Source organism: Harpia harpyja, chromosome 6 (genome assembly GCF_026419915.1).
Source record: "Harpia harpyja isolate bHarHar1 chromosome 6, bHarHar1 primary haplotype, whole genome shotgun sequence".
In the NCBI taxonomy this organism is placed as follows: Eukaryota; Metazoa; Chordata; class Aves; order Accipitriformes; family Accipitridae; genus Harpia; species Harpia harpyja.
In genome coordinates, this window is record NC_068945.1 from 56,852,696 (window position 1) to 56,880,656 (window position 27,961).

At 40.6% G+C, this 27,961-nt stretch overlaps 2 protein-coding genes across 4 annotated transcripts in view; one reads left to right on the forward strand and one right to left on the reverse strand.

Moving 5' to 3' along the window:
• The window catches only part of SLC26A5 (solute carrier family 26 member 5), a 37,995-nt gene extending 21,983 nt beyond the window's left edge, over positions 1-16,012 (forward strand). For 2 of the 3 annotated variants that reach the window (XM_052789915.1, XM_052789914.1), the window contains 13 exons: positions 1,873-2,025; positions 3,279-3,361; positions 3,456-3,603; positions 5,354-5,467; positions 5,776-5,853; positions 7,326-7,421; positions 8,200-8,306; positions 9,494-9,563; positions 11,031-11,123; positions 12,057-12,179; positions 13,076-13,288; positions 13,543-13,597; positions 14,152-16,012. In XM_052789915.1, coding sequence (XP_052645875.1) covers positions 1,873-2,025; positions 3,279-3,361; positions 3,456-3,603; positions 5,354-5,467; positions 5,776-5,853; positions 7,326-7,421; positions 8,200-8,306; positions 9,494-9,563; positions 11,031-11,123; positions 12,057-12,179; positions 13,076-13,288; positions 13,543-13,597; positions 14,152-14,294 — 1,476 coding nt within the window. In that variant the 3' untranslated portion in view covers positions 14,295-16,012. Of the gene's footprint in view, positions 1-1,872; positions 2,026-3,278; positions 3,362-3,455; positions 3,604-5,353; positions 5,468-5,775; positions 5,854-7,325; positions 7,422-8,199; positions 8,307-9,493; positions 9,564-11,030; positions 11,124-12,056; positions 12,180-13,075; positions 13,289-13,542; positions 13,598-14,151 lie in introns of those variants that run through there. The other variant, XR_008235598.1, reaches the window with a different exon arrangement.
• A 2,089-nt stretch (positions 16,013-18,101) lies between these two features.
• On the reverse strand, positions 18,102-27,847 carry PSMC2 (proteasome 26S subunit, ATPase 2). Its single transcript, XM_052789918.1, has 12 exons — positions 27,683-27,847; positions 25,344-25,381; positions 24,032-24,113; positions 22,854-22,953; positions 22,383-22,514; positions 21,682-21,754; positions 21,432-21,527; positions 21,010-21,174; positions 20,410-20,497; positions 19,112-19,314; positions 18,470-18,566; positions 18,102-18,373 (listed from the first exon to the last, which is right to left on the reverse strand). Exons 1-12 carry the CDS (start codon positions 27,750-27,752, stop codon positions 18,216-18,218), a joined length of 1,302 nt encoding a protein of 433 aa, XP_052645878.1. The 5' UTR covers positions 27,753-27,847; the 3' UTR covers positions 18,102-18,215.
• Positions 27,848-27,961: the final 114 nt, after the last annotated feature.

Below are 27,961 nucleotides of genomic sequence, written 5' to 3' on the forward strand. Positions count from 1 at the left end.
TCAGCACGGTCTGAGATGGGCAGATTTTAGGATTCTGCTTAATGTAGTTTTGTAATAAGAGCAGATAATGTTCACTGAAGCAAGTCTCTTGTACGTAGTGGAAAAATGTGCTACTAAAATGCTTCACTGTGGACCAGACATGTTTTGCAAAGCTAGGAAATGTTATTCTCAGAACCTTGCCCAGTCTGTGTTTCTTTAATTTCACACACAGTTCCTGATGGGAGTATTCTTCATTTCCTGTTTGTAAGCTGTTTTGTAGTGTGGTTGGACACAAAGTGCTGTGGCATGATAAATGTACCTGTTCTTTAGAGTAGTGGGAAAAAGTGTTTTGAAATAAGGACACTCAGTGTAAAGCATTGCTATTTATCGAAGAACCTAAGCATTAAAACTGATTGTTCAGAGCATGCAGGGATCCAGTATTTGACATAGCTCATAGCTTAATCTTCCACTCGCCTTCTGTCTAACACATAGTGATGGGAGAGGATCACCAGGACAGCCATGCAGTGTAAAGCTATGATTTGGTTAGTATGACTTAAGTAAAACCAAAAGCTCTAAATTCATTTGAATTTAAAATTGACAGTTGGGCTCTGAAAAAAATGTAATGGATCCCATGCAGCAAATTATTTGTTTAAAGGGACATTTCTAATTGAAATCACAACTAAAGCTTTTAAGTTGATATGAGCATTACTTTTCTTGCTGTTATGAACAAGCAGAGTTGAAATGCATCTGAATCTGATTTGCCTGCCAGTGTAGGAAGCCCCAAGTTGTTATCACAAAATCAATGCTCTGATTTTGCAGACAAGAACTCCTGAGTGGAAGAATAGGGAAGATCTCAGATATCTGTGAAAACCCAAGCTTTTGAGCAGATTGATGGCTCAGCAATAACGAAGCTTCAGGATTTCGACTACATGGAGGCTACAGAAAATACTTTGTGGGAATATTTCTTGTATATTTGTGCAGATATTACAAACCTTTTGGAAACAAGGCTGCACTAATGATTAATTCCTAAATTTGCTGTTTAGTTCACTCATCTGGAAACCAGACATACTAACTGCTAAACAAATAGGAGGGAAGGTACACATGCAAGATGTACTACCAGGACATCTTGAATGTATAATATCCTGATAGTTGCTGTAATTTTCCTTATATCTAAAGAAGGGTATGTACATCTTCTTTCAAAGACCTCTCCAGAGGTCTTTTTTTTTTTTTTTTTTTTTAAATGCAGTGAAATAACAAGGAGTAATTGGTAAGGAAATCATTTACCCTGTAGCAACTTGCGTGTTCCAGCAAGCTTTCTTTCTTAACACCCTTTTAATAGTGTTTTCAACTAAAAGATATTTGGAATAATCACCAGTTAATAATGGCCAGCGGTGTTGCAAGATTACTGTTATTTAATCATATTGCTATGGTAACCTCAGTGGTTGTATCGGCAGCCTTATCATTTTAGAAGGGTTTATGCAGCTCTAAGTAGATGTGACTTGCCAAAGAATATTTGAAGGTATTAGAAGGAGTTTGCATTTATTGTTTTCAGGTAGCTGGCAGTATGAAATATGTGTGAAAATGTTGAAGATAAGGGATGTGGTTTAGTTTAGACTTTTTTCCCCATGGTGGATTTTTCTCCAAATTTTTGCCCCATTTGAGAAAGACTGATATTGTAAATGATTGCAAGTGCATCTCCCTCACTGAGATACTCTGAACTTCTGTGTTTTGTGGGGAACAGTGGGGATTTTGGTGAGGCACTGATTCACGGTGGTTATCAATGCAGAATAAAAACACAGCTGAACAGCAGTGTATAATTTACTCTTTTATGGCAAATCTCCATGAAGATTATATTTTCTTAGGAATAATTATGATACTTCTGTTGTGTTACAGAGCATAGCTGCTGTGCTTTCAAAAATAACAACGACCAATATTGCTGCATTGATTGTTGGATTAACGTGCATTGTTCTATTGTTGATTGGAAAGGAAATCAATCTCCGGTTTAAGAAGAAGCTCCCAGTTCCTATTCCTATGGAGATCATTGTGGTAAGCCAGTTGTGAAATTCTACAGCTAAATCATATAACTGTTCTAAAGCTGTAGAAACTATCTCATTTTCTATCAAGTCTTATTGAGCTTTAGAATAACTTCGGTTGGACATAATTCGTTTGATGCTTGATCCAGTTGAAGGTCTGGATACTCATAAGGTTAGAGACTGACATGCCCAAGTTTTAGGCATAAGCTCCCAAAGAAGAATTGAAAACCCAGTTAAACACCCGCAGTCCCCTACGGCAATGGGTAGGTAGAGATTTGTTGTAAAACCCACTCTATCCTGGAGTTTTGGCACCTGAATGATTCTCTTGCAAGATATGCCTCCGAGTGGCATTTCCCACTCAGAGTCCAAGAGCTCAGAACCCCCTCCTGAAGGAAGGTCCTTACAGATGCCTGTTTCAGAGGTTCTGTGGGGCCTGCTTGCTTTTTAAAATGCAGTGGTAGAAAGAAGAGCAGGAACCAGTAGGATTTACTACTTAACCTTCCTTTCTGTGTTTCTGAGACTGATAAATGACTGCAGCACTGATTCTGTTTCGAATGACTACTCTAAAATACATGCATAAAGCAGACTATCTTAATACACACAAAGCCCACATCTCTGATAACCTTTCACCTTGAAAAGTGGTTGGATTTTAAAATGAGTTCTTGGATAACTAGCGCTCTTAACCAACCTGCACAAAATCAGACCCAAGAAAGGGAATAACTGAAGGTGTGGGTACAATCTAGATAGAAGGAACAAAGAAAAGGGATGCTGTTGAGAGATGGTGGAGGTGGTGTAATAGGGTATAGTTTGATAGTAAGGCAATAGCATAAGTGATCTTACACCTGTTCCTTTCACTGCTGCTGCACCAGTTCTGTTTACAGATAGCATGCAGGTTATGCACATGAAAATATGGCAGTGCAGACGTCCTTGGCTTGTCCTTGCATTTAATTTCTCAATACACTATTCTGCCTGAGCTTGGCTCAGGCAAAGGGAATTCAAGTGATTCAGATCATACCATAGCATGTTCCATTTAACTGTTTCCAAGAAAACTTCATAAAGTCAGCGAGGGTTGAACCTGATGGAGGGAAAATCGTGATACTTCCTCCTTTTTATCTGCTTCTTTATCCTCTAACTCTTAGAAAATTGATTGACAAAGAAATGTAAACCCTTGTGTATATTATTCATAATCAGCTAACTGTTATTAGTTCTTCAGGTGGCTTTATCTCTTTCTAGCTGATGTTTACAAATGTGTTTGTCGATTTTTAGGTAATTATAGGCACAGGAGTTTCAGCTGGAATGAATCTGAGTGAGTCATACAGAGTGGATGTTGTTGGGAATATTCCTCAAGGGTAGGGATGATTTATTCTTATTCAAACTATACCTTTTCTGTATGGCATGTAGCTTTTATTATAGTAATTTGTAAACATTTATTTCATCTCCAAGGTTACGTGCACCAGCAGTTCCCGAGATTCAGCTCATCCCAGCAATATTTGTGGATGCAATAGCAATAGCAATAGTTGGATTTTCAATGGCTGTATCAATGGCCAAGATCTTTGCCCTTAAACATGGTTACACCATTGATGGGAATCAGGTAAAAGTATTGGGGTTGCTTTGTTGAAAATTCTCAGTAGCACCTTTGTTACATCATTAACATAGAATGGGATATTGGACAAAAATTAGTTTTTCTTTCATAGACAAATCAGGTCCGGTTTTTCACAGCCTACACATTTAAATGCCAGGAATTATTTTAAGTTCTTCTTCTGGCTGTGTTTTAATAACCAGTTTCACTTTTAGCTTCATTTTTGGAAAACTCGCTTCTATTAGACTTAGACATATGCATGAATATTAATTGTAGGAACAGCAATTACTTAGCCTACTGTCCTGATGGCCAGCTACTTTATCTCTGCTTTCTGTAATAGAGCAAAGCTTAGAGTTCCCATGTGATAAATACAATGCCTTAATTGTCAAAGAACTATTACCTAAGGTTTAGAAATTCCAATTATGTTTTATAGTTTCTTTTTATTCCCACCCATTGCAGATAGGCAGCTCGTCATTTTCTGGGGCAGCAATTGGCCCTGTCCATAGTTAGCATTCTTATCATGATTTGAGTGACAAAGGCTGTGGTTAGGGACTCTCTAAAACTAAAATGGTATGTCATCCTCAGCTACCCTGTCCTTCCTGTGCAATTTAGAATCAGTATTGCAGCTGGATTATTGGTTGATATTGTTGTGGTCTCACGGGAGCCAGAAAGTTCATATGCTGTAACGCATGTCCTAGAGCAAGCATCTGACACAGCACAGATCAGCTGTTCCACCTTCTCAAAATGGCTGTCTTCCTCTGAGAGTAAATGGAGTTTAAATGACCTTAACCTACAGAGTTTTACATCTGGTCAGATGAATCTCATCCTTCACATCATTGTTCTTTGTTACCCAAAGAGAGAAAAGTCCATAGCTGCATAAATGGAATCAGCTCTGTTTATATTAGTTAAAGTAATCATCACTGACCTAAGTTAAGCATCTAGATCTTTTCCTCAGGAGGTGCCAGATGCTACTTCACCTGGATGTTAAACTATAGAACTCCTTGTCACAGGATGCAGTGCATGCTGAGTGTTTAAATGGATCAAAAAATCATTGTACAAATGCAAAGAGAAAAACTCATTGAGAACTGTTCAAAACATATAACTCGAATCATCTCAGTTACAAATAGCAGGATGCAGAGTAACCTGGGGAGGCCTTATTACAAACAAATACCTTCTTAGGCATCAGAAACACAGTACTGAGGTAGATGGATCTCTGATCTTGCTCACAATAACAGTTCTCATGTGGGATCTTCCTGATGAAGCAGTGGACGCACATTGTTTTTTTCATGTACAGCAAGGGATTACCTCCCATGGAAACACAGCCAAGGCTGCTCTTGGTTCTAATAGTACTAAACAGATAGTTTAGGGTGGGAAGCAAAGAACAATGTTTGTATGAGAAACTATTTTCCATGTATATTCAGGGTTAAAATCCAAGTTATCCTCAAGCTGAAGAAATCCTTAAAACAAGCAACGCTGTCATTCATTTTAGTTTTCAGTCTGACTCATTACTGTAACATTTAAGGATGGGAAATGTCTCCAGCACTTCATGAGGTACTTTATTTAAAAGATGATTTAACATGCATCAATTTGCACATGCATGAGAACCACAAGTATAAGCTACAATAAGGTTGTTTATTCTCTATAATAAGGTTGCTAGAAAGCACTGTACATAAGATGTGGTTATTAATATGTATTGATAGCTCCAGCTTTGTACAGTTGCTAGGTATAATTGCCTTTTGTTTTGCTCTATTGTTTAACACAGGAACTTATTGCCTTGGGAATATGCAACTCTGTGGGGTCATTTTTCCAAAGCTTTTCAATCACTTGCTCAATGTCTCGAAGTCTTGTTCAGGAAAGCACTGGTGGGAAAACTCAGGTATGTAAACCCAAATTTTGAGTCAAACAAAGTTTGCTTTTTGGAGCTCCAAAGCTAGAGTCTGAAGCTTCACTAGATTGCCAGATTTCTCTGCCTGGGGCAGAAGGAATAACTGGAGTTTCCCATGTTTCAAATCCGGATTGGGCCAGGATAGAAAGCTGCACGACAGCCAAAAGGGGTGAACTGAGTGGGAGGGATCAAAAGTCTCTTGAACAACCAGCCTTGTGACAAGCACGAGAGGGGTTAGCTAATCAGTACTACTGCCCTTTGGGGGCACTTATAAATCATTTCTGGCTTCTTTTGTTCAGATTGCAGGTGCTCTCTCTTCAATTATGGTTCTGTTGGTAATTGTGGCTATTGGATACCTCTTTGAACCACTTCCACAGGTAAGGGAGTTTTGCCTCTTAGGCATTGCTTTGTCGGTGAACAGAGGCCAGTGAGTATTGCTTAAAAGAGAGATTGTGGGATGATTAGTAAGCAACACAGTTAGGCCTTGATCCAGAAACCTTTAAATTTGGTATGCATTTTTGCTATAAGTTAGACTAGAAATGAATAACATTTTGAATTTTGAAGGATCCAGCATATTTTTTGTTGTTGTTTTTAATATTGGACATTCTGGACTCTGTCTGTAGAACATAAACATGATAACTTCAAACAACTCCCCTTTAGAATCATTTAGGTTGGAAAAGACCCTTAAGATCGTCAAGTCCAACCGTTAACCTAACACTGCCAAGTCCACCACTAAACCATGTCCCTAAGCACCACACCTACGCGTCTTTTAAATACCTCCAGGGATGGTGACTCAACTGCCTCCCTGGGCAGCCTGTTCCAATGCTTGACAACCCTTTCGGTGGAGAATTTTTTCCTAATATCCAGTCTAAACCTCCCCTGGCACAACTTGAGGCCACTTTCTCTTGTACTGTCGCTTGTTACTTGGGAGAAGAGACCAACACCCACCTCACTACAGCCCCCTTTCAGGTAGTTGTAGAGAGCGATAAGGTCTCCCCTCAGCCTCCTTTTCTCCAGGCTAAACAACCCCAGTTCCCACAGCCGCTCCTCATACAACTTGTGCTCTAGACCCTTCACCAGCTTCGTTGCCCTTCTCTGGACATGCTCCAGCACCTCAGTGTCTTTCTTGCAGTGAGGGGCCCAAAACTGAACACAGTATTTGAGGTGTGGCCTCACCAGTGCCAAGTACAGGGGAGCAATCACTTCCTTAGTCCTGCTGGCCACATTTGATTGCAGCATAGGAATTCTGGGAAGAGGTTAAAAATTTAAAAGAAAGTAATAGCTCAGCTAGGAAAGAGTTGGGGCTGGGTGATGGCTCAGCATAATGAGTTGGTTTTGCTGCAGTTTTACTTATTTGTATAAAAATATATTTACGTGAATAAATATATTCTGACTTTTAAAAAAAGTTTGTTTCTGGTGACATGCATAGGATGATATGCAATTCCTGTTTCTTTTTATAGGAGATGTACCTTGGGTTACACCTATATGACTGTTGCAGGAATTGTTGCAATATATTGTAGAGAAACTTGAATCTGAGATTATAGTCTAGCTGCTTCAGGCACTACAGGCACTATAATTGCAGCAGCATGGAGCTCAGGCATATGTGATTTCTCTTGACAGGAAAGAGTAAATCAAACTGTACTGACTGGCTTGCCATTTCTGCAGCTGCAGTAAAAGCATATCTCCACTGAACTACTTGAAAAGTTGTTTTTTTTAAATTGAACATCTGCTCAGTAGATTTATCAGTTGTACAAAGCACAGAAATAGAGTTATTTGTGATGCTTTGAAGTTCTTATTTGGCATTGGGTTTATTTTGCTTCTGAAAATTGCATTTGTGTAATATTCTTAGACAGTGCTAGCTGCAATTGTCATGGTGAACCTGAAAGGAATGTTTAAACAGTTTGGAGATGTCACGCACTTCTGGAGAACCAGTAAGATTGAGCTGGTGAGTAATGCACGGCCCAGTGCATATATTTTACTGTATTAAATTTGTGGCTTCTCTTCTTCCTAACCCCCAAAACAGGGTAGAAACTTATCAAGGAGTTAAAAATTGGTGTTGCATTGCAGATGAACATAAGACATGGAGCTGTAAGTACCCTAGGAGAGTGATCTGTTGCAGTCAAGAATGTTTTTGTTGTTGTTCAGCAACCTTTAACTCAGGTCAGAAGTAGTTTGGTTGCAGTAAAAGCAAAGCTTTTCAGTGTTGCTATAGGAACTGCACTGGAGACTGTGGGAATGTCTGAGAAGAATTTGAAAAACAGAGTTAACAAAGAAAACTACGTGAAGGTATTTGCTATCTTTTAAGACAAAGCAAAAACCTGGCTGGAGTGGGCCAGAACTAAGAGTATCAGAGGGAACATTTTGGTAGCATTTTTCTCCTGGATTAACTGGCTGGTGGAAGTAAGTGAGAGCTACTTGCAGGCCTTGAATATTGTTTTCATCCTAAGGTATTTGGAGTCTGGTGGTAACACAAGATTCCCTGGAGAACAGGACTTAAGGCATTAATTAATATGTGACAGTTTGTCAGATGTTATGTTAGTGCACCTTGATCTTTCATGCCCTTCTGAAAGGTTAAGGCAATTACAGTCTGCTATCATGTTGGATTACATTATAGCCTATTCCTGAACAGAAGTGATATGTAGGTTTTGAGGTTGAATTATGCTATTGTTTTTGCTGTTAACAGAAGAGGATGCATAATAATTCAGACCTTTTCTTTGTTTTAGGCCATCTGGATGGTAGCTTTTGTGGCTTCTCTTTTCCTGGGACTAGACTATGGTTTGCTTACTGCAGTAGCGTTTGCAATGATAACCGTTATTTACAGAACACAAAGGTCAGATTTCTTCTGATTTCTTCTTCAAAATTAGTGTTTGCTGATCTTCTATGTGGTTTTGTTTGTTTAAGCGGTACAAATAAGCAGAAGACCTTTCCACCCTCTTCAACTGCATGCAGTATAGAATCTGCTTCATAATATAGGTCATGCCCTGTGGCTCTGATCCAGGGTTCACATTTTATTTTTCTGAGAACAAAATTTCTAGAGGGTATGAACTTGCCGTTTCAAAGATAAACAGAAGATTTTCGATTTCTTATATTGGTTAATCTTCTTGTTTACTTTTTTTAATGCCTAGAGTTTAGAACTTCAAATCTGCTTGATGACAGTTTCAGTAAATGATTACATTCTGTGTGCACTGTCACAGTCAAGCAGAAGTTGCGTCAGGTTATCAGTAGATGAACATTTTATAAGAAAGTTCTCATTTATCAAAAAATTGCGCTTGCCCTTCTAGTTTTTCAAATCACTTCTCCTCTCTCCCCATTCGAAGTGACAAAGCTTTTACTGTGAAGCTTTCCAGGTCTACAGCGAAATGATTTCTTGCATGTGTGGGTAGGACTGTCATGTGAGGCTTCTAGGCTCAAGGTCTGGGACATCTAGGTGGAAAATGTATAAAAGTCTAGGTTTCAGTCTGCATTGGAATGATACCAAATTCTGAGATTTCTGCTCTGCATAAATAAGAGTATTTTTCTGCCACCTCTATATTGTTTTGTTCTTGCAAACAGAACAGTAATGTACTTTGCTGTCACACGGCTTGTGAGTTGGGAATACTTATCTCCTCAGGTGTTGTCCTGGGAGCAGAGTGGCTCTTTGAAATTGCAGCATGTATTCTGCCAGTATGAGTTTCCGTATTTGCAAGATAGTCAATGGAGTTGCACCAGTTCATGCCGAAGAGAATTTGCCCTGTACCTTTGCATGCTTTGGCCTATGCTTTTCAGAAAATAACATTACAGTGCTAAGTTTATAAATTGTTTTTGCACTGACAGAAGCAAACTTGTCTAGTCACCAACTGGCCCCTTTATTCTGCTCCTGCTGTAAACCGCCCACTGCATTTGCCCACATTTAGATAAGCCTGTACAAGACAGGCACTGCAGAATGACCATTTAAAATAAGTTTCAATCTGTATTGAACACTCACTTTTCCATTTTATAAGTGATAATACTGAAACAGTTGCTTCCATTTCTCTCTAGGCCTCAATACAGAACCCTTGGTCAGATTCCTGACACTGACATCTACTGTGATGTGGAAGAGTACGAAGAGGTAGGCGTGTATTCTTCTGCATTGAAGAGCTTTATGTAGTGAGCAAAGACGACCGTGGCAATTTTCTGCTTAGCCCTATCATACTGCACATATAGTGCTGTCTGCCTAGCATTCAACTGTGCTGAAGGGAAAGAAAATAAATTTGATTTTGGTAGCAAAAGCTTTTTTGTTGAAAATGCTAGCTTTTTGTACTGTATATATGTTTGACCAGGAGGTGATCAAAAGTAACCTTTATACTAGTTCTGTTGTACTAGCTTGTACAAAATGATAAGGTTTATAGGAATACCACTGCTAAACCTGCTATGTACACAAGTGCATACAAGGCCACCTTCTTTACTTTTGTGGCAATATTGCATGAAATCCATGGAACCCAGGATCCAAACTGATATGTTCTTCAGAATTGCACGAACTGTTCAAAACAGCATCTCCCTGCCTCCACCCATCCCCTGCTTATTAAATATACATGATTAATGGCACAATTGCTTGCCATGCACTTAGCTTCTTATAAATGCCATTTTGTTCAACCAAAAGTTGGTAAAAGCAGTAAATTTTATCAATATAATGGATGTAAACATTCTGTATTTATTCACAAACAGCAACTACAATTTTCTGCACTCTCTGCCATGTTCTCAGAGATGGTGCTATGAAGGCTACATCCCCCTTTACTACGGAACCAGTCTGTAAAAACCTATGGGAAAAGATGATTCTGTAATCTGAAAACATTCTCTCACCAGCAGTTCCGCTTTGAATATGATACTAAGCAAAAGTATATGTGAGCATGTTTATAGCTGTATGCAAAGAAGAGGAGACTCCATTTTTGTTACACTGAATGCAGTTAGCATTCTTCCTCCTGTATAAAGATGGGCTTGGCAGCATATGGCAGGCTGGATCTCAGCTGCTGGCCAGGCTATTTGCATGTAAAATGTCAGAGTGCAGCCTGTTTAGAGATGACTCATTTAAAGTAGAGGAAAAAAGCGATATTGAGGCCTATCTGAAGGCCTGTTTAAAACCAAAGATTTGAAAGGCTCTTTTTTTGGTACCTGAGGAGACAAGAAAGAAAAGGACAGAGAGAAACAGAGAAATAAGTCATTATGCCTGTATAAAGGGAGGCTAAAAGGAAGCATTCCTAGATCTGCGGGATTTCCTCATGGTAATACCAGCTGCAGATAGCAACATCAGAGAACTGCAAACATTTAATTCCTTTTTATGTCTGTACCTTTCGTTGTTATAAAGAAGGAGAAATGTTACATAGCATGGATTGTGTGCAGTATTACACCAGGAAAGGGGGAGGTTCTGACCTGATTGGCTTTGCTCATGACAGTGCCAACCTTTATTTGACACATGCTGATAGCCATTCAGAGTTGGCTCTTGGGCTGCTGCATGTTCATGTGTCTTGTGATCACACAGGTGCTTTTCTTCTAGTGCAGGCAATACTTAACTGTGCACATCCAATATTCTTTTCCTTAGGTTAAAGAATATCCTGGAATAAAAATATTTCAAGCTAATGCATCACTGTATTTTGCCAATAGTGAGTCATATACAAGTGCACTGAAGAAAAAGGTGAGTAAACCAAATTCTTTAATGACTTGTGTCTTGAAAATTCAAACTGGCTTCTGAAACCTGCTCAACTTTCAGCTCCTTTAGTGTAGCCCCTAGCACAGTGTTTCTCAGCCTGGTGATCAGTAAAATATGAGAGGGTGACTCTAGCCAACTGCAAATCATCTTAGGAAGCAACAACATGGTGGGAGGGAATAAGCGGACAGAGAGTAGCTTAATACTAACTGCTTGTGAATGGAAGGTCTGGTGGTTGCAGAGCACAAACTGGTCAAACACATTTTTTTTTTTTTAGAAGGAAATAAGTAGTTGCTGAACCAAACCCAAAATGTCTGGGAGTAAAAGCTTCTTTTGTGGGTGACGAACTTTACTGGAGTGCAAGACCATGGAATACTGTAGGCATTCAATGCCTCTCAAGAGCAACAAATTACCTGCATACAGAGTATGCCTCGCCTCCTGTCTAACCAGTGTTTGACTGGGTGGGAATGGCAATAACAGAACTAGCTAAGGGCAGAACTACGTGACCCGGTAGCAATTGCACCCTTACTAACTTCTGAAAAATTTTTCTGTAGCTCCCATGATGAGTCTTATACAAAAGGTGGGTGGTACTTGTCTTCACAAAGCAAGAGGTGTTGGCAATTTAGGTCCAAATGCACTTCTCTCACCTTTGCTCTCTGCACTCGAATCAGCGCTTGGTTGAAACATGGCACGCTCTGATTTCAAGAAAAGAATGTGATGCATCTCTTCCTCATCTTGTTAACACTGTGCTTGCCAAGATTATTCCTTCTTACTTTATACTGTTCTCACCCCCACCAAGGGAAGCTGAACAATGCAGGCTTGTGTTTTAAATTTATGACAGCGATGAATTCAGTGCTAATTGATAATGCAATGTCATCCTAACAAGCTGAATCCTCTGATTGTGCTTTCTTTTCATGACAGACTGGAGTGGATCCTTGTGCCATATTAGCAGCAAGGAGAAAAGCCCAGAAGAGGCATGCCAGGGAAATAAAGGCGGCAAATGAACTCAGAAAGCAAGCTGTATTGAAACTAGTGAATTCTTCGGTAAATATTTACCTCTGCTTTATCAGCTAACATGCTGCTGCTTTCTGGTGTTACCATTCTTGTTTATACAAGGTGCAGGGTGCAACTCAGGTAGAAAGGCTTAGGGAGCAAGCACTGCGCAGTGCGGACAGGCTACTGGGGCAACAGCGTAAGGATCCACGGCTGGATTGAATAATTGTGTTGAACCTGATTACATTCAGGTAGCACATAGCGGAGCAGAGCCTTTCCACACTATCATACTGTCTCAGCAGTGGTGTCAGCAGAAATTGGAGGGACCCTACCTCTGCCTCTCCCCATACACTTGGAATAATCATGCAGAAATAGGATATAATAAAATTAATTCAAATTAGCAGCCGCTGTAATAAAAAGGTGCCATCCGCACTGCTGATCCTGGCATGGTTAAGTGAGGCAGGTACATTGAGAAGGGTTGTTTGAAACATGCTTGTGCTTTTGTGCATGTTTAAATTCACCCCCCTGTTGGGAGCTGGTGTGTGCTTTTTGCCATGGGAAATCAACCAAACGCCTAACTTAAGAGCATGATTGCCGTTGCTTCTTTTGGATATATAGGCCTTGGCAGGATCAGCAGGGATGAGGCAAGGAAATGGAGTAAAAACATATGAACAGGTGTCAGTGTTTGAAGGAAATGGGTAATTCACTCCTAAGAGAACAGCTTTAAGCTGTTTGCATGTGACCGTAGAAAGGCTGGGCATAAGAGAATAAACCTTGATTGATATATGTAAGATATGGAAGTACGTGTGGATGTAAAGCCAGTTTCTGTAATGGTTAGGAACTGTATAGCTTTTAAAGACTGAAAGAACTGATGAGTATGGGGAGGAAGGGGATCTACACTGAAAAAGCATTGGCTGTCATTAAGCTTTATTTATCTTCTCTCCCAGACTAACGACGTGGAAGCAAGTGTAAAACATGAGATAGCAAATGATGAGTTACCTGTAAATGGAAAATTTGCATCTGCAGATGCTAGTGTACAAGACGTGTCTCCTGATGAGCATGAACAGTTTGTGGAGCCCAAAACAAACATCCACTCTTTAATTCTGGATTTCACCCCGGTGAACTTTGTGGATTCAGTTGGAGCAAAAACATTAAAATCAGTAAGTAGGGCTTTTTTTCCCCAGAAAAACCCATAGAAAACTTGTGAGATACTTAACGGGGAACATAAATGCCAGCTCAAATACAATCCAGTATCTCACCTAATCACGGTTTTAATTCTGTAGCTCTGTCAGTTCTAGCTGAATACTGGGGAATGTGGACTGTGCAGCTGTCATGGTAATTGGCTTACATCTTCCAAAACTGCGATGTATACAATGTTAGACTTGCGTTTAACTTTGGTTTAACTCTGTTGCAGATTATAAAAGAATACAAAGAAGTTGGTGTCTGTGTCTGTATTGCCAGCTGTAGTGGTGAGTTGAGATTTTTTTTTTTTTTGTGAGCTTTATGCAAGAGATTGTGTTTTATGTCTTTCCCTCTGGCCCTGAATTTTCTGCTGCCAGGTGCCTCAGTACTATCAGCACTTACTTCACATAAAATTGGATTTGAGGAAAAGCATATATGCATTAGAGCCTTCACTTTAGTGAAAGTAGAGCACTGACATAATGAGTTCTGTGAGGACTAGATCCTGCTCCCGTTTATTCCAGCTGGCGAACTGTTAATGCCACACCGAACTTTGCACCTTGGAATTGTTGTAATAATGTAATAAGGAGGAAAAGCCTGCAATGTTCCAAGTTTCTGATATTTGGAATTGTAGCATCTTCTGCCAAGAACAGGCCTCTGTGTATGTCTGGTTAAGAGAATTACCCATTTGGAGTAGAAGTAGCATGTGATCCACCTGGCTACTGTAAATGTTTTACGTAATAACAAGTAAGAGAACAAGTTGTCATCTTCCTGAGATAGCATTGTCTTCCATCTTTGTACTTTAGTTTATGCACTGATGCCATGTTTGTTTTTTATGTTGTAGGCCCTGTAATGACTGATCTGACAAGACTGAATTTTTTTGATAACACTGTAACAAGAGAGTTGCTGTTTCACAGCATTCATGATGCTGTCCTTGCTTGCCAAGTGAAAGATGGGTCTGCGTCACAGACAGGTTTTAACCTCTGAAGAGTGGCATCGAGCAGAATGGAAGCCAGATTTATGCTGATGGAGACTCTTACTGAATATTTAATTTGCACACTTTAAAGAGAGCCTAAGGCTATTTGTATCTACGGGTATAGGGTGGTGCTTATTTTCTGTAGGAAGAGTGGATAAGGAGTTGGAAGCCTTCATGCTCTTGATTTTTTTTCTTCCAATCAGGGTGTAGCCTCCCAACAACATACAAACACAAAATTATGCAAGACAAGAAAATTCGGTGTATTCTGCTACAATCAGAATCTGATAGACAAGGTGACATTCCTATTACTGTTGAGAAAATGGGCACTTTAACTCACTACGAGGTGGGATCTTGCAGGAAATTACTGTTTCCGCAATTGCAATGCACTGTACCAGTGTCTTTAAAGAACTTTCTTAGATGACTTTTAAAGCCTGATGTCAACATCTGCATACAACAGATTCATATAAATTATAATAATCTGCCAGCTGGATTAATGAATTCACACTGGTACCATTTAGCTGCTACTCTTTTTAAGCCTGGATGGTACAGTTATTTTTTTAAAATATCTAACCTTTTTCAACTACACTCTTCATTGCCTGAACATTTTCACTTGAAGTTCAAATTAGAAACTCATTGTTTAATTATTACATTATCAATATGGTACTTCCACTGCCAAAACCTAGTTGTGCTTTCTAGAAAAGAATAGTTGATTTTAAGCTAAGATTATTTTACCTTCAAAGTTTGAAGACAAAACTGGTTTGTCAGGAGGCAGGAGTGAAGCCTATTAAAATTAAATTAAGAACTGATGCCCTCTATGCAGTCTCTTAAGCTAGAATAAAAACATAGACAAGGTCTAATGTCTCAGTGGGCCAAAAAAAAAAATCAAACCCAACACTTTTCTGTTGCCTGAGGTATCTTCCTACCAGCAGTGCTGCTTCTGCCTCAGCTTTTAAGTGCTTTGAGAAATAGATTTCAATAGAAATCAAAAATGTTAAGTGTTTGGTTTTTTTAAAAGAAACAGTAGTGTGGAGTTTTTTTCTATGGTCTTCACAACCTGGCTGCTGTGGTACTGCTTAACTTCAGGTGGGAGATGAAAAACATGGAAATGTAACTCAAGAAAATGAAAGAAATCTTCAATGCCTGTGTTTCCCTAACAACAATCACTATGAATCTGAGCAGAGGTAGGAACCTAAAAGTGTTTGTTTCTCTGTAGGTTATTTTGACAGCACAGGGGAAGAGGAGTGTCAGTGACATTTCATTTAGCACCCTCAAATCAGAGGTCCTGTGCATAAGGGAATTCAAACTACTTTCTCTCTTCTGAATGCAGAACTTAGTACTTTTATCTTGCTTCAAGCTGTGTTGCGATGAGGGCTTCCTTCAGGTAAAGCAAGTTTCCCAAGCACCAGGGGCACTTGGGGAAGATGTTTTATTTCATCAGACTCCCCTGCCAATAGGGATAGGAGGCTTTCTGCATCAGAAATTACCACTTAGCTGGAGTTCAAAAGATGAATTGAATGCATGTTAACACACTGTGCGTGTTTATTTAAACAACTTTTGGTACATTTTATAATGTTAACTAGTTTAACAAGCCTTTGTATCTACATACAGTATATTTTTCTACTTTTCAGCTTGTCGCAGCTTCAGTTTTTAACTATGTAGTCTCTTCAGTTCACGTCAAAATCCTGTCAACTTCTAAAATAAAGTGATGATCATGACTTGTCAAAATTTTCCACTCTGTCTTGGTGAGACTCTGTGCGTGGGGCGAGTCAAGGTCTCCAGATGCAAGTGTCTGTTGCTATGGGGGTCACCACCTCCATGCAGCTCCTCCCTGCTGCTCAGGTTCTTGCTCCTCACCCCCCGGGCTCCCCCACCCACATGAAGCCCTCTCCATGCCAGGCCTCAGCGTGATACAATTAGTGCTGCACTGCCCATCCTCTGGGGAGCTGCTGAAACGCTGGACTGAAAACCTTTGCCCAAGAAAGTCCTAGATCCCAGCCTGTGCAGCACTAGTACTCTGCCACCTGCTCCTGGGTACCACCAGCACTACTGGTAACTCATCCAGTAAAATAAAATCTGGCAGCTTTTGGCCAGCCTTGTCCAGTGCTTTGCTACCACCAGCTGAAGCACTGCTTCCTTCTCGCCAACCTAAGTTACCTACTGAAAAGTAAATGACAACTTCTTTCCTATACTGATTAACAAACTGCTATCTCAACGTTTAAATCCTGCCTTCAGCTTGTCAGTGCTAGATTAAACAAACCCCCCATCCTTTAAACTCATAACAGGGCTCATCTCTTTCCCCTCTCCAGTTTGTGTGCCTTGACAGGGTAGCACCTCTAACCCCTCACTGCTGAAGCCCCACCAAGCAAATGTCACTGGGTAGCCTAAGTCCAGTTTGATGCCTCATAATAATCAGAATAATGCTCCTCTCCCCCTCCTTTTTTTGCAAGAGTACTGATGATAATTCAAGATACCCAGTAAGACCCAAACTCTTTTTACATACTTCACTTAGCCTTCTGAACTAAAAGGTACACTTGAGTACTGTTCTTGGTAAACAGATACTCTCAGTGCTGCTTTCTGAACCACTTTCCTCTCAGGCTCAAAATGAAAAAAATTCTGTCCCACCAATAAATTTGCATCCCTCCCCAAAATAACACATAACCATTGAGCTCAGCTTTTCAAGCAGGTGAGGGCAAAACCAGGGGATTGCCTAAGTTTGCTTATCAAGTTACTGACACTGGCCAAAATCCTGACAAAGTCCATGTACCACATCATACACTTTTTCCCTGTTGTACACACCTCCTCTTTCAAAAAAACATTAAGTGGCTGCTTCTAAGCTTGATAAATTGATGTCAGTTGTATCAAAATGAGACCTGATAAAACTTCTCTCACTTCCAAGACAAAGCAGTTCCCAAAAGCATTTCCCCCCACCCTGGTATTTCTTCAAGCTCTTCCCCTGCCCACCTCCAAATTTAATGCAAAACTTGAAAAAAAGAAAACGAAAGGCTGTTGCTTTTCATTGACCAAACCATCCAGCGTGAAAGGAACACGCTAGATGAATGAAGATCAACCTTTTAATGTTGCCTGCTGCCAACAACTATCAGCTATTGCCCAACTACTGGAGCATCAGGACCCTATCAGGGTCATCCTCCGTGTGTAGTAGCATCTTAGACAAGTAATACGATGTATCAAAGTGCTCACTAGTACGCTGATGCCAAACTTGAATCTTTTTTAGAGCAGGAACAGGAAAAACAAATCTTCTTTCCCTTAGCGCTAAGAAATTATGCTTACTTCTTCCTCCTTCTTGACCCACTTACTATTTTGTAAGAAACAAAGAATCTCAGCAAAAGGGATGAAGAAAACCACTGAAGACAAAAAACAAGTTATGATGGTACCAGAGTGCTCACCCAGGGAGAGAAAAAATATCCCTTTGCATCTTCCCTAAGCTGGGCACTGACTCAGACCACCAAGCACCTGAGCTGAGCTATGTACGCCTTCTCCTCAGCTCTTGTCCCATGGTAGTTCCTGAGAGTTTTCTCGGGACACACTTGCACCTCGGTGCTGAACATCACGCAAGCGCACCTGGAAACACTGTAGTCACATAGGGATCTTTCAGCACCTCTACAGCTTAGATGCTAAGTTTTGGGGTGTAAATGGTGGCTAGGGATCTAAACTTTGGATTTCTAACATTGCCCAGGTATCCGATTTAAAAATATCTCACTGGTCTAGGCTGCATTATTAGAATCTCCCTGAGACTTTTTTCTTCTACAGCAGCAATACCCCACCAGTGTAGAACACACTCATAATGAACTCACACCTAGTGCCTGGAATACTCCATTTATTTCTAGCTTCCAAGAACAAGACATGAATTACTCACTTGAATTTTTGTTTCACGGGAAGTTTAACAACAGGAACAGGAAAAACATTCCAAGATATTAGTTGTAGGTCATGTAGCGGGGGGTAGCACTGAATTTCGCATACGATTTAATGACTTTGTTCACTGCTTCTAAGAAGTCTTTCTCTGTTGCAATTTTTCGACGTGCTCGGATAGCAAACATGCCTGCCTCCGTGCAGACACTGCGAATCTCAGCGCCTTTGAAAGAAAGGGATAAATGAATTCAACACTGACCACCAGTGGAGATGAAGCATACACAGAATTGTTAAAAAGAAAAACCAAAATTCAGCTTACCTGTGCTATTAGGACACAGCCGAGCCAACAGCTCAAATCTTATGTCTCTTTCAACACTCATGGAACGAGCATGTATCTTGAATATGTGAGTTCGCCCCTGAAAGAAGAGCGGAGGATAGAAGTGTTCATGCTATGAAAAAGGGGATGACTCTCAGCGTGCAGCTGTCCACATCCAGAGCAAAGGCAGATGGAAAGTAAATCTTTTATTTGCTGCTCAACTATAGTTCCCTATGTCTGGACTAGCATGTTTAAGTGTCCAGGATATAAACTAAGAAAATAACTTTAAAAAGAGCTTTAATGGTAGAAGTACCTCAAGGAATCTCTCTCAGAAGAGCCAAACAAAACACATGCCAACTTAAGAACTAAATCACGGATCTGGTTAAAGGATTCTTCATCTGTTGAGTCAGGAACATACAGCGAATATAGCTATTTACCATAGCTTCTCGGCCAGGGATGGAATCTCTGCAGTGTGGGAAAACCTTTTTGGCACATCCTTAATCCCCCAAATTTCCATGTAGTTTCACATAAGTTAAGAGTGCTGCTTTTGTAAATTCTCATAAACTGCTTCCAGACAATAATGCCCTAACTGAAGAAACACTCCAATATCAGAATATACTTAGCTGTGAAAGAAAGCATTCTCACCTCAAGATCAGGCAAGCTAAACTCTATCTTCCTATCCAACCTGCCGGGCCTCATCAGGGCTGGATCCAGAGTATCGGGTCTGTTTGTAGCCATCAGCACTTTGATGTTGCCTCGTGGGTCAAAACCATCCAACTGGTTGATCAGCTCCAGCATAGTACGTTGCACTTCGTTGTCACCCCCAGCCCCATCATCAAAACGAGCACCTGGAGAGAAAAGACACAGGTTTCACAAAATAAGAGAGGGACCTTCAGAGCATGGAGGAGGAGTCACAGCTGCGACATAGAAGACACCTGGAAAAATAATCTTAAATTACATACAAATATTTGTGACAAGTTGTTGTGGTTTAACCCCAGCCAGCCGCTTACTTACTTCCCCCCCACCCAGTGGGATGGGGGAGAGAATTGGGGGAAAACTCGTGGGTTGAGATAAAGACAGTTTAATAGGACAGAAAGGAAGAATAAATAAATAAATAAATAAATAATGCTGCTGCTGATAATAAAAATAATAATACAATAATAAGCTGAAAAATCCTTGACTTAGTATAAACATTACTTAGCAGCAACTAAAAACATCAGTTTATCAACATTATTCTCATACCAAATCCAAAACATAACACTCTACCAGCTACTAGAAAGAAAATTAACTCTTTCCCAGCCAAAACCAGGACATGAGTTTAAAAAAGGTGTGAGGGTTTTATTTGAAAATGACACATTTCAAACAAAGAGTGAGTGCTGTTATCTGTCCATTATAACAGGCACTGTTATCTTCATCCTTAGTATGAATGGGCCTATCTCCCTGCCTAATAACAGGCTGGGCTGCTGAAATTTATAAATGTAGTTTGTTTGTTTGTTTTGCCTCCCATCAACCAAAATCTTCCCCTACCTTGTCTGTGTAAAAATTATTCTGCTTTCAAAGGACCCATGTACTTCCTTTGAGAAAAAAAATTACTGAATTTTCAGGCAGTAATAAAGATTTAGTATGTAGTCCAGAAGCTGAAGGGAGTTTAAGTTAACAGTACCTTTTGCAAACACAATACAGAGATTCTTCACTGAAGTTCACATAATCTGGATGTTCTAAATGTGCAAAAATGAATTCTCATCTGGGCTAGATATGTTCAAGCTATATAAACCAATTCTTGATAGCTTCCTGGACATAGGACGTTCTGGTACTAGTTTTGCTGAATAGGTATTTACAAGCACATTTCTTGAAATGCAGCAATCCAGATAAAGAATTACAACATGAAAAGAAAACCTGGAAGTTGTCATATGAGATTAAAGCTATAGATACCACAAACATACCTCCAATGGCATCAATTTCATCAAAGAATATAAGACAAGCTTTTTTAGTTCTGGCCATTTCAAAGAGTTCACGAACCATTCGAGCTCCCTGAAAGCAAAAATCAAGATTTTGTTAAAGATTCAAGGCACATTAAAGGAAAACTATCAAAATTAAACTTTTCATGCTTCCAAACACTTCTAAGTTTCCAATGATAAAACTCTTATTTGTACACATATATATAATGGAACATTCATAAATCTTAAAGCAATTTATAAAGAAGAGACAAATTACTACTCTTAAATTCAGAAGTACAGCTGAAGTCATTTACCTCAGGGCCAACTGAAAAATAAGTGGCAGTGTTGAGAACAGAATCCTCATCCTAGAGCCCTCCCAAACTGCACATTAAACTCTGCACTGCAAAATCCATTTCATCAATGGCAGCATACTTCGGGTTTTACAATTGATCGCCTGACCTGCAGTGATTTGTTTGACAGTTCCTCCCCACTCCTTGTATCTCCAAGCATGCAAGTACATTCGTCCGTCATACCCACTATGGTGTCTGGTCACCACGACTGGAAATCTGCAAATCACTCCACACTCCATCGAATATTTGCTCTTACCTCTCCCACATACTTCTGCACCAATTCAGATCCAATTACTCTGATGAAGCAGGCATCAGTCCTGTTAGCAACAGCCCGGGCACAAAGTGTTTTGCCCGTACCAGGTGGCCCAAACAAAAGTACTCCTTTGGGAGGCTCAATTCCAAGGTTAACAAATCTTTCAGGCTGCAACAGTGGGAAACAGAAGGCAAGGTTATGTGCAAATCAAAATTAATTTGCATATACTCTTTGATGCACATAAGAAAATCATCAATGAAGAGCAATATAAACCAGGCTCGGCTGGATTTCACTTGTTAAAACTAGACTTCCTTTCACTTAGGTGTTTATACTGAGCTACATTATCTTTTCTTGCTTTTTCAAATGCTAACGGATGACCAGAATACTTTCAAAATAATAAAAGTCTCAATCTGGAGGTTACTTACGTGAAGCAGAGGGGTTTCAACCACCTCTCTCAGCTTCTCAATCTGCTCTTTACAACCACCAACATCACTGTAAGTGACATCTGGTTTTTCTTCTACCTGCACAACAAAAAGTTGAGCGAGCAGTTAACAGTCTGATGCTTTGAAAGCTCTAGGCTTTCAACAGCCCAGAACAAAATCCAGCCAAAGTAATCAAAATTACAAGACAAAGCAATGTCATAAGTAAATGTCAAATAAGTAAAGGCAGTCTCACTTGCATCATGGTGACTGTGGGATCAATCTTTGGAGGCAAGGGGATATGGATTTGATACTTGTTTCTGTCCACCCTGGTGAAAAAGCATAAAGACATTATTTTAACACCGGTTAATTAAACTGTCATGTAGAAACAACTCTGTAAATTAGAAGCTGAATTCTTAAACTGTTCTTTTCTCTGGCATCAGGACAGCCCAGCCCTGAAAGCTAACAGTCAGATGGGCTAGAAACTGGAATTCCTTCTGCAGAAAAGTTTTAAGGTTTCCAAAAATATTAATTCCAAAGTATTGTGAAAACTAAACTTCAAAATATCCCACAGAGCAAACTGGCAAAATATTGATTCTAAAAGTAACAGCCTTCACCTCCTCAGTGAACATTTCCTGTAGTCACCCCCTGTGTGTAACTGCAGACTGCCAAAGAGGAAGCAGGCTACACAGGCTCCCTGAAAGCTGGGACTATTGGGGCCCAAACTGAAAGGTTTCAGTCCATGACACACGGTTTTCATCAGAATGACATCAAAATCAAAAGATTCCAGCATAGCATGCAGGTGAGTTACCATCTTCCAAAAGAATGGCATTAGTGTTATAATTTCAACCACTGCAAAAATATGAAGTGATAGCTGTTGACATGTCAAACTAATGGATCAGATGAGAAAGCTTCAGTCTCCGGGAAAACTCATGAGAACATAAAGATTTTGCTTACCCAACTCTCATGCCTTCTTCTATGTCAGTAGGTGCCACCTGGTCACTGAGATCCACCACAAATTTGGCAAACTGCTTGACATTGATAATGTACTTGGGATCCTCGGAGTCTGCATTGATTATCTTTGTACACCTAATACAGAACATACAATTAACACTGCCAAGCAGGCAAACTAACTGGCTTGCTATTTGTATAAGCATCAAGATGAGAGACTCGTATTTTTCAAATATACCAAAATAGCTATTGTACTTGTGATTCTATTATTATAGCATCATACAATAATTACAGGAATAAGTACGAGTACGTAAGGCACCATCAAACATAAGACAGTTCCTTTTTGATACAATGGTAAAAAGCACTTTCAATACACCTAACAACTGAACCTTATTTTTTTTAAAAGTCTACACATAAGCTCTAAATCACATTTTTAACACTATGCAGCTCCACTGTAAAGAGGAAGAGTGCACCCACCTTGCAACTTGTAATGGTTGCTCACTTTGGAGAGTTTGCTTATCTGCTGCCAGATCCCAAAGGGCAGGAGGAGCCAGGCCAGTGTCGGATTCCTTGATTCCTATGTACAACACAGACAAGCTGAGGAGGAAGCCGCTAACTGGTACATCAGCAGTCCTTCCCACACCAAGAACCTTAGACGTAAGCCTGCAGGAAGCTTTTTGAGAGATCTCCAAAACACACGCACACACATCTTTGATGGACTTCCTAAAAAACAAGTTTCCTAAAGAAATGAGGCCTAAATGACTGTGCCGGCTAAACATGCAAATACCAGTCTAGCCATCCTCTAATACAATTTTGCAGTGTGGGGGCAATTACAACCAAGCTTGATAGAGATATCAGAGATAAGCGTATTTCTAAAAGTTTCAGCAAAGGAGCAAAACTCTGCAAGTGCTTTCACTCAGGGAAAGCTTTAGGGCAAGGTATCAGAAGCTAAGGGATTCACAAAGATGAAAAACCTTATAAATCTTCCAAAACATGGATATAAAAAGTACCATCTCCATGATGTATTTGAAAGAATCAAGGATTTTACTAGAAAAGAGAAACTGCAGTCTTCCTGGCAGAAGTGAGGGCCCCTAGAGGATTAGCAACAGGGCAACAAACATATATCAGCAAAACAAACGAAAAAAAATTAGGGAACAAATTAATTTTTATTGTAACTGCCATAACTGACCAGCTGATTTTAAATGCTAACTGCTCTAATAGACGTTTCTTTGTTATACAAGGACTGGTACCACTACTTAATGATACTATGTTGAGGTTTTGCAGTCTATGGAAGTTCACTCACTATTCAAACACAGCTTGACACAAATCAGAACAAATTATCTAGTGGCAGAAAGGGGCATTTGTTTCATACCACCATAATAAAAAAAATGAAATAAAAATAAAATTACAGTTTTGAATAAAAATATGTTAAACTACAAAATTACATAATCATATGTACAGATTAGCCCCGCCCAATCAAAAAGACGATCACCTACAAAGCAAAAATCTCACGTTACCAATTAAAGAAATGTATTCTTTTGGGAAAAATAACAATAATAAACCAACGCAGAAGTTGTTTAAAATCAGCTTTTTAAAACACTCATTTTGGTATATGTGGCTCTTCTACTGAAAGTTATCTTAAGAAAGAAAGATACCAGTGAGCTCATTGATTTTCTTAAGTAGTTGTTGAATATCATCTTCTACTTGCTTGATCTGCCTTGAGTATGTGCTCTGGCCCTGGAAAAGAAATATCATGTAGATTTCGTAAGTCAAATTATTTCATGTTTAGGAAAAAATGCCAATAGCTGCTGAGTGTCAAGACGTTCAATGGACTGTCTTGGTGTAACAGCCAACTATTGATCACAGCCAAAACCAGACAGTATTAAGGTCCAGTAACAATATTTCTGTTCACAAAAACAGAGTGCAGCTACACAGCTTCCAATTGCGCAAGTGGAAATTTTTCACATTTGTAAACTTCAAGGACTTGTTTTTCTTTTAAACCTGTTCAGCCATATTTTTTTAAACTATTTTTTTCCTGAAGTTTAAAAAAGACTTAGCAAAAAGTATATATAGACAGAATTCTGTATACGTTATCCGAAAATCATCCGTATGAGCACTTTAACTACCTTACCCAAACTTTCTATCATCCAAAGAAGATAGCAGAAAGGTCCTGGGGCAAATCAGAAGCTAGAGTCTTGCTTGTGATAAAATGCTTTACTATCTTGCCCTGCCTAATGCAGACAGATCTGGATCTGGATTTCCTTTACAAGATCTCCTTCGTATCAACTTGGCAACAAAAAAGAAGCCGCAGTGGGCACAAGCCATATTTCAGAGCTTCGTAAAGGAGTCTCAGTGTCAACAAAATTCAGACTTCTGGCAAACATAACTAAATCCAGACATACGCTAAGCTGCAAGTTTCATTTTTCAAGAGTTCTTTCACAGACCCACCATACCTTCTGGCGGAGATGGGAGATTTGCATTTTAAGCCTTATTGTCCGTGGAAAACGCCTCCCAAGATTACACTCTTTGACAAGGTCCATGTATCTCTCACTAATAGTTTTTTAACATGATGGCTAAAAGCAAGTAAATTTGATGGGAGAAGGAGTCTTAAAGTTATTGTTCTTTATAAAGCAAGAAAACTAGTTAGTGAAGAAGCCCTAGTAAAGCCCTAGCTGTTAGACCCCTATGACAATCAGCTACAAGATACAAAACAAAAACAGGAAAAACCAACTTCATTACTTTCAAGCTAACAAACCAACTGGATTATTTTTAGGGTTGTGGGTTGGGTTTGGGGCTTTCTTGTTGGAAGGCAGAAAGGGAGAAAAGATTTTGGCAGGAGAGAAAAGCATTAGGAGAAGCAGATTTACTAACTACTCACTAAGTACACGTCCCTCCACTCTTGCATTCAATTCCTAACAGGACTTGGTTTTTTTCTTTAACACTCTGGTATATATGTATGCTACTTACATATGTTTTCAGCAAGGCAATATCTCCTTCATCCAGAGCTGAAACAAGACAGGAAAGACTTAGCTTCCAATTTTACAAACAAAATCAGCCATCTCAATTCTGCTTCTAAAAGACGAAAACATGTATTTTAAAGGGATTCTTTTGAGTTTCTACTTTTTCACTAAACCAAAGTGGAACAAAAAAGTATCAGACATTCAAGAAAAACAAAATAGGGTCTCCAGCTACTCTCTTCAGTCCAAAAATCTGTACCACCCACAGCTCACAGCAAGCAAGCTACTTAAACCTTACCTCACTCAGAGTAGCTTACCGACCTGCATCTGTACAGAGAAGGAACTGAAGGTATCAAAACTTCATCTTTTTAACTTTGTGTTTCTTAACGTTTAAGAAAACATCAATGAAAAACTGCCACCACTTTCCCCCAGTGATGTGTCTCTTCCAAAATGCCCAGCGTGAGCAGGGAACAGCAACCAAATCTAAGCTGGTCTTAGCAACAAAAAACTACTATAACCTACTAAAGCAGCCCAGAATCAGTAACTAATACAATGCTGAGTTCTAGTATTTTAAAATGGAAAACATGGGAATGGTTGTACTAGATGAGATATGCAGTCTGGTCCAATATCCCTTCTCCAACAGGAAGGTCTACAAACATGGCAAATACACAGTGAGCTCCCACTCCCAGGACACATGTTGTTATTAACAGCCCTTAAAAAATTTTCCTTATGTGACTATTTCTGTCAGTTTTTTGAATCCCTGTAAACTTTCAGCAGAATATGCAGGAAGGAATTCCCCAGTTTAAATCAGCACCCTGCTTCCTTTTACTCGACTTAAACTTGGAATCTAAAAATTGTACTTGAGCCTCAGAATTCCCACATCAGAACAAGCAACGTCAGCTGTTAAAATGCATATGCTTTTGCACAGAGTCCCACAAGATTGCTCCAGCAAACTCTAAGAAAAATAGAACTCTCTCTGACTGTCACCCCTATTTACTTTCATATCACTTGTCATTTAACAGACCTTTAACATTCCCTCTCCTTTCCCCCAAAAGCTGTTTCTTTTCCCAGTTGAATGATAGCCTTCACCTTAAGCATCCCTGGCCCTCAGTTTTCTCTCTTTCCTAATTCCATTTTATCTTTTGATGATAGAGGGAGCCCAAACCACACAGTATTGAAGATCTGGGTGCAGTATGTATCCTACAGTATTTTGAGAGGATTTTTTTGTGTGTTGATCCTTATTTCTTTCCTGGTTATTTGTACTACCCCACTGATTTTTTTTACATCTACTAAACACTCTGTTGTTATAATTTAAAAATCTGTCTTGAGTGGGAACAGTTCAAAGCCCATCACTGATTACATAAAGTATTGCTTTTGTTTCCAGATGCATTATTCAATACTTACTAACATGAAATAAAAAAGGCAAATGAAATTCAAACATGAGAAGCAACTGGCAATTTTCACACTATGCCGGTATCACCAGAAAAATTTGCTACCTCACTCTCTCCCACTTCCACTGAATTACTTATGAAAGCAGCAACGCACGGGGTTTGACAGCCAGCTCTGCAGGACTCCACCAGCGGAGACAAATTGCGATGTTTTATTAGGCTGACCTGTTCACCAATCATTAAAGCGCAAAAGGCCTTTTGTCTTACAGAGAGCAAATTAGGCTTTTTAGGAGCTTTTTATAAGAGAACCTGAGAGAGCCTTAGCAACAGAGAAGCTCGACCGTACCCTCTGGATCTCGGCTCCAGCGGCTCCCCGGCAGCGCCGGGAGGGACCTGGCACCCCCCCCCCGGTATTCGTTACCCCCCCCGGACCAACCCTTCACCGCGCTCCCAACGCACTTCTCCCCAACGGGCAGCAGACTTCGCGGACCTGGCTCTCCTCAGTTTTCCCTCAGAATCTTTAAAAAACAGACCGGTGTTGACGTCTAACACCACCGCACCCCAAACCGCACCCCCCCCCCCCGGTCGGGGCCACACAGGCGGCACCGGCCAAGCCCGGGCGGAGAGGCCGCTCGGGGGACGGCGACCGCAGCGCCAGAAATCATGTCAGAAAGGGGTTTTAAGTCTTTTTTTTTTTTTTTTTTCTCCTCCAGTCGCCCTCCTCCAAGCCCGCCGCTCCCGGCACCGAAATGGCCGCCGGCAGCACTGCCCCGCGCCCGGCCGAGATGCTGCTCGGGCAGTTTCCCCGCCACGGACACGGGGACCCCGAACCCGTGTGGGGTTGGGGTGGGGTGGGGGACGCTGCCGGCTCCACCGCCCGGTGCCGCGGTAACGGCTAGGTGGGCCCGGGGGAGACGGCTGGGCCGGGCCGGGCCTGGCCCCCGCCCGCATCGCCTCTCACCGCGGATGGGCTTATCCTCCTTCTCCTCCTCCTTGGTCTTCCTCTGGTCGGCGCCCAGGTAGTCCGGCATCCTGGCGGCCCGCGGCGCGGCCCGGCCCGCCCTGCCCTGCCCGGCCCGGCCCTGCCCCGGATGCGTTACGCAGCACCGCCGGGGCTTCCGGCCGCGCCGCGCCGGGGGGACACCAAAGGAGGGTGCACCGGCCCGTGCGCGCCGCGGACCCCGCGCCACCACCATCTCCTTCCCCCCCCGGCGCCGCTGCCGCCGCCGGAGAGTTCCGA

Bases quoted from the DNA above. Each gene is read 5' to 3' on its own strand.
- PSMC2 (XM_052789918.1), bottom strand. From the start codon at position 27,752: ATGCCGGACTACCTGGGCGCCGACCAGAGGAAGACCAAGGAGGAGGAG. The intron at 21,755-22,382 runs GTAAGCAAAATC...CTTTTTCACCAG, and splicing joins GAAGAAGGCATGAGAGTTGG to GGTGGACAGAAACAAGTATC. The intron at 20,498-21,009 runs GTAAGAGCAAAT...TTTTGCTTTCAG, and splicing joins TGCAGAAGTATGTGGGAGAG to GGAGCTCGAATGGTTCGTGA.